Below are 19,635 nucleotides of genomic sequence, written 5' to 3' on the forward strand. Positions count from 1 at the left end.
CCAGCTTTCCTGCTTGACTGACAGGACTTGGGACAGGATCGACTCGTAGTTATTGTTGCATTGCAGGACAGCTCTGTATATAGTGAGCCAATGGTAATGTTCTTCAAATGTGGTTGAGTGACTTTGACGGCATCACCTGCAAGTTGTAATGTGTTCAGACCAAGCTAAGTTACTCGTAATCAGTATGCTGAGATAATCGTAGATATTTTCCAACCGCCCACGCTTATGAATGTAAATTTGATAATTGAAGTTGGTGTGCTTGTGAGACACAAGCGTAAATTTGAGTAGACATCTGCCGTCATCAGCCAAGTGTCAATTATATTGATGTTGCTCCGTATTAATTAATAGTCTTCACTGGGAGAAATTCAGTGATTGAGGACGTGACCTTTCTCAGATAATCCTTAATGCTACTTAATGTCAAGTCACTTTTAGAAACTGAAGAGTAGTAATAAACACTTTGTTGAAGTCAGGTCAAAGCTTTACAATGAAGTTAGGTCTACAGCAAAGGATTCTGGAGGTCGCCAGCGCTTCGTTACGAAGGCATTTGACTGTATATGTGTCTTCCATGCTGCACTTATGTTCTTGTGTTCAGTTTGCAAATCTTTCCCCCCCATGGGGAACCAGCCTGGCATGCAGCAGCGCACCCGAAGAGTGTAGTACATGCCAAGCGCTGACGATGGCATTCGGCATGGGTTCAATGAAGGCATTTGGCAAGAACTGATAGAGTTGAATGGCTCAAAGCAACACATGAGCTGTGACGAGAGACGCCCCACTGAAAGTTTCCATTTTGGCACTCTCTGGGCTTCTCTCATGGGCCCTGAAATAATTGTACATGCGCTTTATATGGCATTCCACTCCCGCTGTAATATGGTCACGGTGTTCAGGGATCGAACACACAACGTTGGTGCTCGCCAGCAGAATTCCATAGTCACTGTCACACACCCTGTGAACGAGGCGCCAGTGCCGGGCCAAATTCCAAAGCTGTCTTATCAGTTTCTAAAAATAACTCCACGAAAGTACGGACAATGTATAAGAAGACTACTGGTGTGCCAGCGAACGCCAGTTGGGGTCCAAAGACCGAGTTAGAGCCCAGAGTTGTCGAAACTCAACGAAATATATTTTTCAAATAAGGCGGTTACATACACACATGCACACTTTGGCTCGGCACATCACGATGCAATTCAAATGGGTGTTAACAAAACTCTGGAAAATAACTAATGACAAGCACTGTGAGTTCAACATGTACTGTGCAGAATTAATAGGAGTACAAAGTGTCCACCCGTATTCACCCTTGCTGGCGTTGAGCCAGACGTACTCGGCGTAGCACGAGGCAAATCTCGAAGGAGGAACTTCTTCCGGAAATGCAGTCTCGTCGGCTAGCTTGCCGGGGAATCCCCTTCCTCTGCAGATGGTTAGTCTACACGTCACATCTCTTCACCGGCACTGATTGCCTGATTCCCCCCACTGATTCCAGCACGGCGTGCTTCCATACCGTAAACAATGCCTGGGAATCTTCTAGACATTTTTCACGTTTTCGGCTACGAAACGTCTTCGAGGAGGGTGGGATCTCATTCGCTGGCGCACGCTCGGACTGTCGCCCTCCTCCTCACGCTCTGCTCACTGCGTGTCGAGGTCTGAGAGAGGGTTACGGCGCGCGCCCTCTCTCTCCTCTCGATACCGTAACCTGCGCGTGTCTTGTCGAAGCTTATGGTCTCCGTTGATCGCGTCGGTTGTCTGTGGCGTATGAGCGTTCTTCCTCTGTCGAAGTTGCCGCGGGGCCGACGTGCTCCTTTGCTGGCTTGGGTGATACGCGGCGCGCTGTTTGATTATGCGCACTTTTGTGACAGCCACCAAGCCATCGTGACGATTGGTTGTGGGGTATCTGTTTCTCAAGCCAAGAATTCTGGCAATTACAACGCATTTATTATCACTTAGATGCTCCTTTCAAGAATTGAGCGCACTGTACAGTCGGCCTCAAAACTTCTGGACACTGTGATCTGAGAAAAAAGGTATTTTCGTAGCTTTGACACGCAGCATGGTATTCGGATTTACAGTATTGTATACGTGTTTAGCATTTGTAGAGCCTTGTATGCAGTGTCTCAGAACGGAACGAAAACCTAAACGAAAAAAAAAATATGGTATTCTTTCCCAGAACGAAAACGTAACCGAAACGTTATTAATTATTTTCTTTCGGAGTGCAACCGAAACACTTTTGATGGGTTTTCGGTTCGAGGGGAAAGTCGGCACTCTGAAACAACCAACTTCAGGCAACGTGCAGAATTAGCGATATATCTCGGGCAGGGATAGTGCGAGCTATAGCCGGTCGGCTGCTCCACTAATCTAAGCCTGTCGCTCGGTGCACTGGCAGTTCGGAATCGTAGCAAAACCCAGGGCTTACGCACTGAAGGACTTATCGTTTCGTTTTGTACCGCTTCAACGCTTTGTTACCGAAGTCGTATCATTCGTTTATGTTTAAGTTCGTTTTATCGGAACAGCGGTCTCGCTTTTAGGCGAGTACACTCGATGACGTGCTGCTTTTGATATCATGTTCAGTACCTTTTTGGCTCAAGGCACAAGGCGCTGAGCATGGTCTCAGAATTCATAATTCACTTAATAAAGAAAAATAAATGCCATGTTTTTATCTTTGGTTCGAAAATTTGTGCATGCGACCAAAACCGTTATGGGCCATTACGGATTAGTTTCTTTTTTCGTTCCGGAGCACAATCGGAGCGGAACGTTTTTCGTTGAAACGAAACTAAAACCAGAACGAAAAATATTTCGTTCTGACACTCTGCTTGTATAGACCCTTTTCACGACGATCCCGTGGGCGCCGCCATGTTTGATCACGTGGTAGCGCGTCCATTGCTTGCCTCAGCTGCATCCGTTTCCTAGGTGTTTTTAATGTATATGCTTGACGCCCCGGTGCGTCTCAGCAAACCACTGTTTTGGCGAATATCGTGGATGGTGATAGAGTGAACGACACGAAGCACGAGGCCTCAGCTTCGGAGGAGATGTGAGCGCTTTCTGAGCTCATTACGCGTAGTCCAAACCGCGCGAGCTGCATATGCAGTGCTTCTATTAATAGCGACCTCAGAAATGTATTACAGGCTGCCCAAACTTTCCGTTTATGAATTAAATCAGGACCAGTGCGTTTTGCTATAAGTTCTTTATTTGAAAACACTTTGAGCAGCGGCTTGTGATGTTTCTGACCACCAAGTTCCTCGGTGCGGTCACTATCTGATTGTTTATTTCTACCTAACCGCTCGCGGGTGTGCTCAGTTGCGATATATTTGTTCTTGCTGCGCACAGTGCTTGGCACGTAGATGCTCTTTTTGTAATAGCTTGTCAGCTCCATCTCCCTACTCTGTGGACCGTCACGAAACGTTCAACTTCGAACATTCGTGTGTTGCGGTGTAGTCGCTGCCATCCATGCTTCGGCGCATGGGTTCAAGTGAGCGCCATTCACTTATTCTTGATAGGCTGCGGATGTAGTGGCCGTATGTTTGAGAGTGAGTTGGGGTAGATGCGTGCAGAGAACGTGCTAGAAACTTAATATGCTAGGAAGCGGTGCTACTCCCTTTGTTACTGTGTAACGAGTGCTACTCACTCTTGCCGACTTTCCGGGGCTGAAGTACTTTCTTTGGAGGTTAGCGATACAACGCTGGCGGAAGAGTGAATTTTTTTTTGTCCTCGAGGAAAGTCGTGCATAGAGAAGGGCCGGCAGCACAGAAATCCGTGGACCTGGTCACTCAGATTGGTTACCGTCCTTCATATGTCACTCACTATCTTTTTGCAGCCGAGTACTGCAAACGTCTTCCCTCTACCGTTACACATTTTGCCGCACGAATGGAGCATCATGCATTAGCGAAAGCCCAGTTGCATTTCCGATCGCTCATCGTGCAGTAGCAGGGCAGAAGCGGTAATGGTTTCGTATTCGTGAGCTTTCGTTGAGGCAACGTGCGGCGCGCCGCCGGAAGCGCCATCTCGTTTCTCCAGAGCAAACTGCTTCGCCAAAAGGGTCTACAGCATGCATGGATTAGAGAGCTAACAAGGATATAGCCGATATTCTAGTTCACATTAAAAGGCAGAAATGGAGTTGGACAGGCCATGTAATGCGCATAGGACAAACAGCAGGTGACCTGTCGTATTTACAGAGCCTAGAGCAGGGCAGCGCAGTCGTAACAGGGCAAGCATAACATGGGGGTCGGCTGGCGCAAGACAGGAGTAATTGGAGATCGCTGGGAGAGGCCTTTGTTCTGCAAGCAAAATAAAATAGAGGCCTGATCGTAATGATAGTATGGTATGACATAGTATAGTATTTGCGAACAAGATAACGCCACACGGTTATACTGGATATATCCACGGACTGCGCGAAAATTCAGCTCTCTCTGAGATCCCGTGGTTTGCCAACTTCTTACGTCTACGGTACACGTCCTTTAGCCTCTTGACGATGATTGTGCAGATGGAGAAGCATAAGCTGGATAGCGTGGGGAAAGCCAGTCCCTCGTACAACTGCCATTGCTGGGGGCAACTGGCCGCATTCTGATCGTCATCGTGCAAAAAAAGAAAAAAAAGAAGCACTCGTGCACCGAGCATTCGATGACTCGGTGCACGGGTGCTTTTATGTCGGAGTCCCGCAATACAGCGTGCCTCATAATAAGATCGCGGTTTTGGCTTGGAACACTCTCAAATTAAAAAGAAAAAAGAAAATCAGTGTCCTTCCACTGTGTGAAGACGGAAGACCAGCGAAGCTATATTGCTCAATAGCTATATTCTGTATGGTGGTTAATTACGCTGTATTGGTTTAATAAAGGCACAAACACATAACTTCGTTGCTTGTTCCTTCATTTCTTTATTTCTTTATGTCTTTCCTATTTGTTATTTTTGTTCATTTCAATTTTAAAAAATTTCGTTTACACATATTCACTGACGCTTCGACACGCATTGACGAATGCGCGAGCAGTGGCACTAGCACGCTTGCGCACGAGGTCGCGGGATCGAATCCCGGCCACGGCGGCCGCATTTCGATGGGGGCGAAATGCGAAAACACCCGTGTACTTAGATTTAGGTGCACGTTAAAGAACCCCAGGCGGTCGAAATTTCCGGAGCCCTCCACTACGGCGTGCCTCATAATCAGAAGGTGGTTTTGGCACGTAAAACCCCATAATTAAAAAAAAAAGCACGTTTGCGCGGTTGGCGCCGAGAATCTTAAGTTGTACGAAACATTGTTTTCAATAACATCTGTTCTTACCCTTGTGCCTGGGACCTCTGTGTGACAAGGGCAGTTCAACAGTTCAAGGGCACCCGCCGTGGTTGCTTAGTGGCCGGTGTTGAGCTGCTAAGCACGAGGTCGCGGGATCGAATCCGGGCCACGGCGGCCGCTAATTTCGATGGGGGCGAATTTCGAAAATACCCGTGTTCTTAAATTTAGGTGCACGTTAAAGAACCCCACGTAGTCCAGAATTCCGGTGTCCCCTACTACGGCGTGCCTCATAATGAGATCGTGGTTTTGGCGCGTAAAACCCCATAATTTTTTTTTTAGTTCGAGGGCGCGTTACGCAGGTCCCTGTGCCCACAGGGGTTATGTGCCATTGATCTTGGACCCTTTCTGCACTATCACCAGGACCGGCCCACATGATGATTTGTTTTTGTCAAAATACCGGGCGCACTTTTTTTCCATGTCCTATCCATAGGCAGCTTCGCTGTAAAAGAAAAGAAATATATGTGAGAGAAAACTGCGAAAATTCCCTGCGAATTCAAATTCATACCGTTTCACCAAGATGATCTTTCCCTTTAGGCTGTCCAACGTCTCCCCCTGATTTGGCATTTGTCGACGTTATAAGGATCTTTTTTTTTCTTCGCTTTCTTTTTTAATTGGGAGCTGTTGTTCATCAACCGTACCTGGGCAGTAACAGCACCTTTTCTTTTCTTTTTTCGTTAATATTCAAACGTAAAATTTATTAGTTCTAGAATGTTGTTTTTGTTTGAGATAAACGTCACTGCTCCCTTTCTTTCTTGCTCCGATAGGCCTCGTGAAAATTTCATGGACGCTGACGCAATGTCGTGTGGATAAAACGCTAACACTCGTCTCGCCCATGCAAATCGATGCCTTGCCCGCACGTGTTGCCGTCTGCTTCCGTTGCAACTACTTCTGCACCCACGCACTTAATATGGCAGGTGCGTCGTGCTCCACCTTCCCGGGCGACTGTGGAGCTACCCGCGAGGAGATCAGGAGGCTGAATTTGCTGTTGCACTAGGCGGCTCTAGCGAGTGCAGTAGGCCTTGCAGAAGACTACTATTCTGTCGAGGGCCTCGACCAGCATTTCCTGTGGCACTGTCAGCATGATGCGGAAGTAGTTGGGGTAGTCGAAAATCTGGAAAAAAGAATAAAAGAAAGAAATCGAGGAGCCATTCCACTCTGTGATGGCAGATGACCAGCGAAGCTGTAGCACGTCACACAGGGTTGGACAAGGGTACATGCATTTATTTTCATCACTTGGTAATGGTAGTGACGATATCTTTGTGATTACTGTGATATGCAGTGACTGGTTCGGTTACAACCTTAGACAGATTCTTGGTAAAACTTGAATCTATACCCGATATTTGTTGAGTACTTGTGAGACTTTGACTGGTGTGGCACTTTAAACCAAGCTCTTCTAGCACGAACATAAAGAGTCATACCTTCTCTGGTTCTGAAATGCTGCATTGATATCGCCAACGGTGATCACAGGGGTAGTGTCCTCAAGGCTAACCCATGCAATGTGCGTGGTCATGAACTTCTCGATATCGCTCTCTCTATAGCTCTATAGTGTATACACGTGTGTGTGACTGTGTGTTAAGTGTTCATCACTGTACATGTCATAACCATCACCCAGCCCTTGTAGTAGCATGTCAGGCGAACAGCAAGGCTAACATCTCCAGCATATAATTAAAGTCTGTATCTCTCTATCACAGTGGCGACCTTATCCGTTTGGCGTTTAACAGGAAGTGTGTAGTGCTGGCGAAATTTATCCGAATGCGGCGTATAGGCATGCCCGAACTCGCACATAAGGTTCTAAGTCGTTTAAGACAACTTGCTGCTGGCTGCTGTCTCGCCTGGTAGGCAGCATGGATCACACAGTTATATTCCCACTCTTGGTCAATCCCACGTAATGATCATGCCACAATGACACTAGGATTCCGTAGCCTTAAGTTTCCTGCTTTTCTCCCACTTTTGCATTGAAGTCGCCCATTACTACAGCATACTGTGTTTGCACTCTTCTCATCTCTAATTTAACATATTCATAAAACTGATCTACTTCTTCATCATCGTGACTGTATGTTGGAGCGTAGGCTTGTACTACCTTTAATCTATACCTCTTCTTAAGTTTGATTATGACTACTGCTACCCTCTCATTAATGCTGTAGAATTCGTCAATGTTGCCGGCTATGTTCTTGTGGATTAGGAATCCTACCTCCTATTGCTTCTTATCTGGGAGACCTCTATAGCACAGGACATTGCCGTTAGTCAGCACCGTAATAAGCCTCACCAGTTCTTCTAATCTCACTATAAAGCCGATGATATCCCAAACAATGTCTGATAGTTCCTCAAATAGTCCTGATAAGCTAGCCTCACTCGACAGAGTTCGGCTGTTAAAGGCTGCCAAGGTCAGTTTCCACTGGCGTAGTGAGTGCGTTTTGCTTTTAAAATATCATTATTAATTCTACAGAATCGATGGTTCCTACTTTTGCATATACGTTATGTGGTGTCCATGGGTGAAAAAATGCCATGACGAGAAGAGAAGATTGACGACTAGATATATGCGGTGGCGTCGACGGCGTGGCTTTTTGTCTTCGCCCACGCCCTCGCGTATTTGTTTTTTTTTTGTTGTTTTTAGTTTTTTTTTGCTGGTCCAGCGCCTCCTCATTGGGAAGACTCGTAGGAGAGGCCGGCGTCCGGTGCGGGCTGGCTGTCCTCATCATCTAGAAAGTCCTCAAATGGCTAATCATAGAAGCTGGGGCGCCCTGATGCTGGATCGCGGTCCTGGAATGTTTGAGGAAGCTCGCCCTGGTGCTCGCTGGGCGAATGCAGCCGCCGGGAGGATCTCAGTCCTCGCACAAAATTTCGTGAACAGGTGCTTTTCGATGTGCACGGATGGAACTGGAGGGCCTCGGACATGAGGACAGCGAGGTGGTTCTGCCGCGCAGCGCTCGGAAAGCAGCTCTCCAGGGTGCCCGGAGGATCGGCCAGGCCCGCGGTCCGTCGCCAGAGTTCCAGGCGCTCGATTCGGGGGCTGGAATGCTTCGTCTGTGCTGTTCTAGATGCGCTTCGTATATGTGCTGTTCTCGTCCCCGTGTTACAACGTTTTGCGCTGCTTTATGAGTGCAAGTATGTAAGAACGGGCTCCGAATTTCACGGTCGCCGCAGTTTGACGTCAAAGCGTAGAGGCCCGAGGACGCGTCCTGGCGAGCGGTCATGCTCACGAGAACCCCGTTAGCAAACCGACCGTCCAGGGCGAAAGCGTTCCCTTTGCGCAGCGCGCCGTTGGCCCGCCAAGACAGAACGCATGGACGCAACATTATGCATACAATACAGCGTAAACGGTGGGCGTGGGTTAGGCCACCACAGGCGGCAAGTAAACTTTTATGTGAAGCATACTAGCCGCACAACCACGCTCTTCCTTGCTGCGCCGCGCGCGGCCGCGTAGCTACCATATGACGTCATAACAGCTGCAAAAGCGGAGGCTCAACTCGTGCGCTCGCTTGCGGCCGCGTAGCTACATAGCCGGGTCTCAGCTCGTGCACTCGCCTGCATGAGTTGTTTCTTCGTCTAGCCGAACCAAATATAGCCAAGCAACAGCAGTTCACCAGGCTAAACAGTGGTTCAACAACTAAAATAAAGGCTAGTATGCTTCGCATCCTGGGCTTAACCTTAGCTAAGCCACAGCCATTTTTTTTGTCCATTTTGGTTTTCTTTTACCTTAACCACAAAACGGTGGACATGAGCTATACCGCCCGTACAAACGGGTCGCCCAGCGCCCAAAACGGCAGTTGCGCCAACCGTCGGTCACTTGCTGTGGGAGCGCCCAAAGTATGCAGCACCTCCGATGAAAACACCGGGGGCCAAGTGGCCAGATTCGAGGAGTGGATCCGTCCCTCGGCGGAGGCCGACGGTGCCGTGCGATCGCTGTTCGCCTTTGCTACGGAATCGGACGATCTACGCATGGTGCAATCGTGCGCAGAAGCATTCCACGCACTGGCCCTCTCTTCTCTCAATTCCTTCCAACTCCCTTACCCTTAACAGGCCAATGAGCCATCCCTCTTTTAATGAAGCTATATCGTCGTCATCATTGGCTTCATTATGCGTTGGCTTCATATGGTTGCGGTAAATGGAAATCGGGCCCTTCGGTTGCCCTTCTCATTTTTTCGTACTAATCCGGTCGTATGATGAATACGCGCTCATGTGTCGTTGAAGTGCAGAGTCTGGTATCACGAGTTCAAGTGCATTGCGTAGCGTTAGGGGAGAGAGGGACTTAGTCGGGCATCGTCGCCATTTACCCTCCTCCTTAGCGCATAAAATGTCACACTTCAATAAACTTCGATTTCAATAATCGGAAGACGCATCTATGCCCTACAGGCGCAAGATTTTCCCTCCGTGCATATACATTATAGCTTAGTAAGAATAAAATCGCGAGCCCCAACTTAGTGGCGATTTTTCGTATGCAGTTTTAAAGGAAAGCTTTCTTTGCCTGTACCTCCAGGAGGTTCCCACCAGAGAGAGGCTGCCACGGAACTTGTTGCCGTTGCCATGACGACACAATTCCTTCAAACGCGTCAATCGAAACGCCAATCGCTGTGGCGTGTGCTACTGTGAAAGGAAAGCACCGAGTTTTCCAGGACAGTTAGGCCAACGGCGATTGCTGCGTGTTCTCAATGCTCGGGAAAGCCGCGGCGAAGATGGTGACGCGTGTGCTTGTAACGAGAGGTGCCGACATCGATGCAGAAGCGGCCAGAAAGAGACGAGGACGCAACTACATGACACCCTCTCGAACAGCCACTGAATTTAGCAAGCAACGAACTCACGACTGAGTCGCGACGACTTGTTTGCTTGTACTTTCGAAATACGGTCGGTTCTGCTTTGCGGTGACATCGCAATCTTGAGAACATTTTACATCGAAATGCTGCACACGTGAGTTCGAGGCACGACGTGTTTCAGAGTTTTAAAAACTTGACCAGGGAACCTCTCTGAACTGAAGGACGAAACACAGGTACTAAAACATGCAGGGGTCTTCTGCCAAAGAGTGCGTTCAGATCAAGTAAAACTTGTTTGGAAACCGCAACATTTAAATGAACAAAACCGCATCGACTGCAACGTAGTTTACCTTTCATCACACGAAAGGTCAAGCATACCAGAAGAAAAACTGGAACCGAATTGACACGTACAGTTCCTGTTATAGGCTATCTCGAAAAACCGCCGCTGTTGTCACGGTCCCATGTCGAACGTATACCTACTGGTTTTATCGAGCACTTGCCAAAATTACCAGACGAATGGCGACCGCCAACCACTGTTGATGAAAGATACGCCCTTTTATACAGTTTCATAGATTGGTGTTAAATTAAGGCATACTTTAACAAATAAAATGTCTTAAAATGTCCCCACTTTTTTACTGCACTATGCAGGAGAGGAGTCACCCTCGGATAAAAAAAAAATTTTCCCCGGTTTTTCTTTGTTCTCAATACCGCAAATTACTCGCAAAAGTCGAAGTGCACCCTTGGTAAAAAAAAGAAGTGAGGCGTGCAGACAGGACACAAGAGTAGAGAAGTGGACAACACGAACGCTAGCTTGCCTTCCAACTTACCACAATCCAACAATCCTTACCAACTAGCTCAGCTTTCTGTTGTTCTAAGCTTTATTTCTGAATCCTTGCCAACTAGCTCAGCTTTCTGTCGTTCTAAGCTTTATTTCTAGCACCCTAGGTATTTATTGAAAATCCACGTTACAGGGCGAAGCTTTTTTTTCTTCAATGAACTCCCGTGCGTTTATGTAAGCACGTAATTAAGTTTCCCGCGGAGTACACGGTGGGGCATTCAGGAGGCAGACAGGTCGGCATTCGATAGCGATCTATCCCGATCGGGATCAATCGCGATTAAAAGTGCCCCGTGTGACTGGGCTATTACACACCTATCTGTATTGGCCCTCCGGATGTACCGTACCCGCCGTGGTTGCTCAGTGGCTATGGTGTTGGGCTGCTGAGCGCGAGGTCGCGGGATCGGATCCCGGCCACGGCGGCCGCATTTCGATGGGGGCGAAATGCGAAAACACGCGTGTACTTAGATTTAGGTGCACGTTAAAGAACCCCAGGTGGTCGAAATTTCCGGAGTCTTCCACTACGGCGTGCCTCATAATCAGAAAGTGCTTTTGGCACGTAAAACCCCATAATTAAATTTTTTTTTTCAGATGTACCGGTGACCAGCAGTGGTCTTTACGGAATTGTGCAACTAAACAACAAACGGTACCGAAATGTCTGCACTGCAACAAACGTCCGCCTTCAAGCTCGCAATTCTTTTATTGGCGAAGCTATCGTTGCCTATCGTTGGATTTGGTGCGGCCGCTCGGCCGATTTCTTGCGGAGCTCAGCATTGAAGAATTGGAAACAAGGCCGGAGAACAACGCCGGAGCCAGAAGGGGCAGTGTTGTTACGGAAATCGCAAGCGTGGTATATGTTGGAGTAATACTTCGTGATGAAAAAAAAAAACACCGGCCGTAAGTACATACCACTAGGCAACTATGCAGTCGGTACGATTTCTCTAGAGCTCTTGGGTATATTTAAAATCGTGGTCCAAGTTACCTGGGGCATCATATATATATATATATATATATATATATATATATATATATATATATATATATATATGTGTGTGTGTGTGTGTGTGTGTGTGTGTGTGTGTGTGTGTGTGTGTGTGTGTGTGTGTGTGTGTGTGTGTGTGTGTGTGTGTGTGTGTGTGTGTGTGTGTAAAATACTGAAAGATATCTATAGCGGCTCCACAGCTACCGTAGTCCTCCATAAAGAAAGCAACAAAATCCTAATAAAGAACGGCATTAGGCAGGGTGATACGATCTCTCCAGTGCTATTCACAGCGTGTTTACAGAAGGTATTCAGAGACCTGGTTTGGGAAGAATTGGGGATAAGAGTTAATGGAGAATACCTTAGTAACTTGCGATTCGCGGATGACATTGATTGCCTTGCTTAGTAACTCAGCGGACCAGTTGCAATGCATGCTTACTGACCTGGAGAGGCAAAGCAGGAGGGTGGGCCTAACATTAATCTGCAGAAAACTAAAGTAATCTTTAACAGTCTTGGAAGAGAACAGCCGTTTACGATTGGTAGCGAGGCACTGGAAGTGGTAAGGGAATACATCTACTTATGGCAGGTAGTGACCGCGGATCCGGATCATGAGAATGAAATAATCAGAAGAATAAGAATGGGCTGGGCTGCGTTTGGCAGGAATTCTCAGGTAATGAACAGCAGGTTGCCATTATCCCTCAAGAGAAAAGTGTATAACAGCTGTGTCTTACCAGTACTCACCTACGGGGCAGAAACCTGGAGGCTTACGAAAAGGGTTCTACCTAATTTGAGGCCAACGCAACGAGATATGGAACGAAGAATGATGGGTGTAACATTAAGGGATGAGGAAAGGGCAGATTGGGTGAGGGAACAAACGCGAGTTAATGACGTCTTAGTTGAAATCAAGAAAAAGAAATGGGCATGGGCAGGACATGTAATGAGGAGGGAAGATAACCGATGGTCATTAAGGCTTACGGACTGGATTCCAAGGGAAGGGAAGCGTACGCAGGGGGTGGCAGAAAGTTAGGTGGGTGGATGAGATTAAGGAGCTTGCAGGGACAACATGGCCACGATTAGTACATGACCGGGGTAGTTGGAGAAGTATGGTAGAGGCCTTTGCCCTGCAGTGGGCGTAGCCAGGCTGATAGTATATACATATATAAATACATATATAAACAAAATCTGTGATCAAGTGTATAAACTCAGTGAATGGCAACACTAATCATTCTTGTACATTCACGTTACCTCTATTTCGGAAGCGATGGAGGTGGTTTTAGGCAGGGGGGGGGGAGGAAGTGGGAGAGGTAATAGGTAATCCCTGACTTGCCCACGTACCACTGACCTGCTTGGCTGAGTTCACGCAGCGCCACACATACCCCACAGGATGCGACGCTTCCCGACAGCAATTCCAATGACGGATTTGGAGCACTTCCAGAGGTAACACTTTCTGCTCCTTGATAACAAGAGCTTTACATACAGTGTGTCAGTAAAGTATTGGTGCACTTCTGACCGGTCACAGGAAATCAGCGAAACAAGATAGAAATGTCAAACCCACACCAAATAAAAGGAAAACTCTCCATGTTAGTCTTGCTTCGGTGTAATTGCCGAACACACGCACGTGCAGATTTTTAGGGCTCCTTAAGTTGCTCTCCTGTAGTATAGCCCCTACAGACTCGTCACTTACCGACGGCCTACCAGAATGGGGTTTGCGCAACAAACTGCCGGTATCCTTCAACAGCTTATCACACCGATTAATGTTATTCCTATGTGGTGGCCTTCGTTGAACACGCGACGACATACGCGATGTATTTTGATGTAGGATTCGACTTTAGCAAGCCACAGAACACACTGATCTTTCATCTGCACCACATCTCGACTGGCGTGGGCTGATCCGCTGCTGCGCAGTTTGTAGTGCTGCGTCATCTCCTGTGCGCACACGCCCTTGCGCATCACACTACGGAAACGTGGACAGTTTTACTTTCAATTCGTGAACATTTCACAATTGTATCTTGTTTTGCTGCTTTCCTGTGACCGGATAAATGTGCACCACGACTTTACGGACACACTGTATCTGTTGGGGTCTGTAGAGCCCGTGCCTAATGGGCTCGCGAGCTCATGTCGCGTCGAGATGAGTCCGTGAAGCAGCTGAGGTTTGTTCAGGAAAGTTTGTGAACAGAACCAGAACTCGCGGATCCTGAGTCCAAATTGGCTAAGTGTGTAATGGAGCTCTAGTACCACGGGCAAACTTAAAGTAGGCTTAGCGCGTGCGCTCTTTCGCTTTTTCGCGCCTGAAGAGGGGATCGTATTGCATTTGCGGAGTCAGCCGCTTGTTCCGAATCTGACATTGGTGTGGCACACAAGTCCGGCGAGCCTGACTATACCGTACTACTGACACACGCTATGCATGCAGCGTATACCTGTCCTGGTAGACATAGAACGGATTCTTCTGCGAAGAGCGCCAGGACGAATTCGGTGTCACTGGCGAACTTGGGGAACTTGTTTACCTCAAGGCCAACCTGCGAAGAATGAAACGGTGATGTTACAAATGTATCAAATAAATAACACTGTGTCTGTTTTGACGTTACTTTTGAACGACTCATATTGGTGGAGCCAGTGGACGCTATGCAACGTATACGTGTGACACTCTGCCTCTGTGTACAACGCTATGCAACATAAGAAAGTTTTAGTTTAGAGGAAGCAAAAAAAAGAAACAAAATCTGAGAGGCCCTATCCGGTCCGTGCGCTAGAAGAAAAGTGTGGAGGAAGTCACATGGTATCTTGCGCAATAGCGGCCATATTGTCGGGGCACAATGGCGGCTTTCGCACGGCTGTGTGCGCTCACTCGTGTGTTGCTCAGTAGGTATCGTGCCGGGGCAAAGGCGTCGCGCGGGCAGGTTTGTTATAGTCTCCGTGTTTTGTTCCGTTGGTGCTATCCAGACCGTGCTCTCCAGGCTGTTGCTGTCGCCGGGCGGGGACTGGAGGAACTAAAACGCGCGAAATGAACGCGAATGCAACGCTGCACGCGAAATACCGTGCCACGGCAATGGCCACGGACGAAGGAATGTCTGCGGGAAATTTTGCGCTTTTCGGCGCGAACCATGCTAACATGCCATCGCAGACCGAAACCGCAGACCGAAACCGCAACGAACGCCTTGCAGGTCAGTGTCAATCGGGCAGTATTCCTGCTTTTGACAGCGGACAATACATTTGCGGCACGTAGCACGTTATTCAAGAATGCATAATCCTGGCTTTATGACTTCGTGTTCAGTGACAGCTTACTTTTGTGCGTATTCAAACACGTGTTGCTCAACCGCTGCTTGTTTCTCGCAGTAGTCGCGACGGCACGAACTTGTTAGAACAGAGCGCGTTCGAGGGTCGACATACACACCTGCACAGGTGCACTGCTGAGTGCACTTGACGGTAGAGTTTCACGCAGTATGTGTGCTTCATTCTGCTGCCCTCGACATCGGCATTTGCACGATTTGCATGCCTGCTTATCCGCCTGTAGTGTTTTCGCACCTAGATGTTCAGTTATGCGATGGTTATAGCAGATGCGAGGCAAGAGTGAGCAAGCTAATCCCGTCGTGGGATTATAGCCGGGTGCGCGTTTTATCGCGTTTTGCTGGACCCAATAAAAGTTTATTCACTCACTCACTCACTCACTCACTCACTCACTCACTCACTCACTCACTCACTCACTCACTCACTCACTCACTCACTCACTCACTCACTCACTCACTCACTCACTCACTCACTCACTCACTCACTCACTCACTCACTCACTCACTCACTCCGCAGAACGTACGCCTGCAAGCACATCAAACGGCTGTGCCATGGTCGCACGTAGGCCGTGTCCACGTGCGTACTGTTCTGCACCGTGCGCCGACTACCACAAACATTTGGTTCCGTGAAGCTTCTCTTTCCGTGGGAAGAATGCACCTCAGGCCACACAGTCGGTGTATCTACAACGCGGAGTCATAAACGACGTCATCTTCTACCTCCTCGCCTGCACGCTGTCGTAATGGTGGCGCGGCCACCTCAAATTTGTTCAATAAAGCACGAAGATTCCTCAAGCCACAGCGAACACACGTGTCTGTACTCGAAAACTCCAGATGACTTGCAAATGGGTCGGCGTGTCGTACGTGTCTCCAGTGCATTCTTGCAATGCAGCGAGACTGCGTACATTTGTTTCGCGTCGCTGCGCCGTCTAGCTCGCAAATCCGTCTGAGAGCCCCAGGAAGTCCAAGCAGAAAAAAAGCAGGGTAGAAGCGAGTGATGAAAGTGATCTTTTTTCAAAGGACGCAAGAACTGGGGCAGCGGCCGGTACCTGAGGTAATTGGGTGAGAAGAGTGCAGTTGGACCCGCCGTGGTTGCTCAGTGGCTATGGTGTTGGGCTGCTGAACACGAGGTCGCGGGATCGAATCCCGGCCACGGCGGCCGCATTTCGATGGGGGCAAGTGCGAAAACACCCGTGTGCTTAGATTTAGGTGCACGTTAAAGAACCCCAGGTAGTCAAAATTTCCGGAGTCCTCCACTACGGCGTGCCTCATAATCAGAAAGTGGTTTTGGCTCGTAAAACCCCATAATTTAATTTTTTTAAAGAGTGCAGTTGGCTGGGCCGATAAAGCGTCCTTTTTTTCCCCCGTAGAAGCCGGCAAAAGCAGCAGATTCCACCTCACGATCAAATTTTGGAAGTTCAATATGAACTTCTGTCCACGTGACTTCGGCAACGGTAATGCGCTCGCACATCGCGATTAGATATCCTTTGGCTTAGGATCGCTTCGGAGCGTGCGCGCCCAAGCAGCCCGGTTGCGCGCCGAAGGAAATAAATGTAAACAAGAGAGGAGAAATCTACCCCGACAAGATGGTGGAGTAACGCCAAGCTGCGGCGTCACTGAGCTTCACAAATAGTGACGTCAGGGTCTCTCCTCAGTTTAACCTTAGTCCGTGGACTATGCATATCACCAATCACGGAAGACATGGGCTGTGTTCCGATACCCGTCGTAAACGTCAAAGTCGACGGCTAGGCGGACAGCGGCCATAAGTCTCGTGTCAGTTCTCACGGATATGTCACAGTACACCGATTCGCGAAGACAACATTGAAGTAAAAAACGATGCAGGCGACTTTGCTGTCTATACAAAATGGCGGCTGAGCACAACGCTTGGAAACTCCACGGGAAGGTTGTCTGCGCACAAGAAAACTTAGACGCGCTTTCCCATGCCCTTAATGTACATCACATCGTGTTTTTTATAGGTATGCAGGGGCAAGAACAGAAATAATTTGTGCTTTTTTCAACTTCTTTTCTGCCGCCGCGAGGTAGCGTCAAGTCGCAGAAGCGTCTTCCAGACGGCTAGAAACGCGTTCCGTTACTTGGCCTCGAAGCTGTCTCGGCTTTCTCCTTAGCTGTCTACGTAGACCATGGAGGAAGGAATAAGATAGGGGGGAGCATGCCGCAACGCAATTAAAGCCAAACTTGTCGGGCCAACACGTCATCGCACGTCAAAGTGCGCGGTTGGTTTTAGTGTTCCCTCTCTGCAGGCAGAGCCACGGCAGGGCAGCCGAACAAACCCGCACAAAATAAAATATACTGCAGCAAAGCTACTGGGAGCCAAACGTCTAAGCAAATCTCGACTTCTTCTACGTGATCTCGACGAAAGAAGTCACGTGTTGGACCACCACTGTGACTTCACGGAGGGTTCGCTTGCCAAGACTGGCTGCGTGACGCAATGCTCCATCCTATATTTTTCCTTCCTCCATGACGTATACTGTCAGATGCTGGCTAGAAGTGGAACGCCCATGGCAGCCGGAAACGAAGACGTAAACAGCCGCGTAAAAGTCATGCGACCAAGAGTTTAACCCGAGGCTGCAGAGGTGTCATCAGTGCAATCATATTCCGCAAGCTGCTGGCCGACCGGGCGGCCGTCTAAAGGCGCCAGTGGTGCGTCAGCGACGTGCTGGCGAACAGCACCGCGAGCGGCAGAAGTCAGAACATTGGCTTGTGAAGCAGACGACGGCTCGAAGCCGCTCACGCTGCTTCCAGTGATTTCGCACTGCGGGTTTTAAGGCCTGACGTACAGGAAAGCGCATTTTCGAGTGTCTGCCTTTGAGGAAAGTCGCCACTTGTACGAGGCAGGCAACATTTATGGAACCAGGTAATATAGAAAGTAGAAAACTAGTGCAAACTGCGAAGCAAATGCATCCCGCCCACAGAGATAGCACACCGCGGTAAGACGTGGGGCTCCAGCATTTATATTCCAGATGGTATTTTGCTGCACACGTTAGCACTGTCGCGTACTCAATGATGTAAATAGGGGAAAAGCAAGAAATACATTCACCGACAATGTATGAAAAGCGTGTAAAATACATACTACTTGGTACGTATCCATGGGGCAATGTGTACCACTGGGTATGCGTCCCAGGGGCCAGTGGGCATGTGTCACTCTTCAATGAACCTTTTTTATCGTCAACTGGGGTCACTGCAATTATCACACCTACACGGTGGCATTCGCGTATGGCGAATTTTCTAGCAAATGAGGGCCGACGTCGAAGTTGTACGTTTCTTTCCGGCCCTCATAAAGCGCGTTCTTGGCAAAGAAATCTTTCAGCATCGCGTTTGTGCTCTTTAGGACTTTGCAAGGGATGTATTGAGCTAAAGGACTTTTGCTACTACCGAAAGGGTACATGAATACTCTGATTTTGTTTCGTTAATCAAACAACGACGAAGTATTTGCCAAAAGACTACAAAGGTTGCCAGAGTCACTGCGGTGGTTATGAGCGATAACACTTAGGCTTTCACGTGTGTCACTTGGCTCCTATAGCAGTCAATGGCCACAGTTTGTCGTCACGTGGGGTTGTACCCAACCCCTGACGCTGCAGGCAGAGCCAACGTTTATAGATATCTATAAACGTTGGGCAGAGCAACGCGACTTTTGAAACCGTATGCATGCTTATCTACATGCCGACGTAACCACAGTCGAACGCCACTACAATAAACGCTCCCAGAACGGAATGACCTGTATAAGGAAGGAAGATTATGCAGATCCCACGCACAGTGGGAATCGATGTAAGCGAAACTTTCTGTGCTGTTTGCTTTGATTGGCGATAATTAGCGGTGATGTTGACGGCGAAAGCTTCATTTCTTCAACGTTTAGTCTAACACAAGAGTGGTGAGTTGATGTTAAACGTTACATTGCGTGCACCACTGCTGTTTGTCTGCGCAGTACACACAACACAGAGTGAGAGATGTTTGATTGAGGCGTTGTTGTGCGGCAAATTTCGTAACCTCCGAGAGGGTTGAGCATTGTTATTGCCTCACATGGAACATCGCATCGTGACAGAAGTATTTAACTTGAATTGGATTATGGGGCTGGTACGTGCCAAAACCACAACAGAATTATGAGGCACGCCGTAGTGGCGGCCTCCGGATTAATTTTGACACCGTGATGTTCTTTAACACTTGCACATGCGTTTTCTGTTTCGCCCCCGTCCAAATACGGCTGCCGCGGTCAGGATCAAATCATCCACTTCTAGCAATGCCATAGCCGCAACGCCAACGCGGCGGGCACAGAAGTGTTGATTTAACGGTCGACCGTTTCCGTAGTGTAGCCTGGACGCTGCGGTTCGCTTTTATTAATGCGGCTCTCCTTCAGCATGTCTTGCGTAATTTGTCCGCTTGGTATATTTGCATGGCGTTTATGTTTCAGAAATAGCAGGAATGTACTATACAGTACCTTGAACTTACGCTTATCCAGTTTCGCCGCGACCGCTGCCGTATAGCAGTAAGGTTTCCTTGCCCTCTCACGTCACCTC

At 48.4% G+C, this 19,635-nt stretch overlaps 1 protein-coding gene across 4 annotated transcripts in view; it reads right to left on the reverse strand.

The window, feature by feature from the left end:
• Positions 1-4,893: 4,893 nt before the first annotated feature.
• LOC139061151 (tyrosine aminotransferase-like) overlaps positions 4,894-19,635 on the reverse strand; it is a 77,627-nt gene continuing 62,885 nt past the window's right edge. For 2 of the 4 annotated variants that reach the window (XM_070540776.1, XM_070540775.1), the window contains exons 4-5: positions 14,243-14,341; positions 4,901-6,374 (exon numbers count right to left, since the gene is read on the reverse strand). In XM_070540776.1, the coding sequence (XP_070396877.1) occupies positions 6,264-6,374; positions 14,243-14,341 (210 nt within the window). In that variant the 3' untranslated portion in view covers positions 4,901-6,263. Of the gene's footprint in view, positions 6,375-14,242; positions 14,342-19,635 lie in introns of all 4 variants that reach the window. The other 2 variants (XM_070540774.1, XM_070540773.1) reach the window with 2 other exon arrangements.

Source organism: Dermacentor albipictus, chromosome 6 (genome assembly GCF_038994185.2).
Source record: "Dermacentor albipictus isolate Rhodes 1998 colony chromosome 6, USDA_Dalb.pri_finalv2, whole genome shotgun sequence".
Classification (NCBI taxonomy): Eukaryota; Metazoa; Arthropoda; class Arachnida; order Ixodida; family Ixodidae; genus Dermacentor; species Dermacentor albipictus.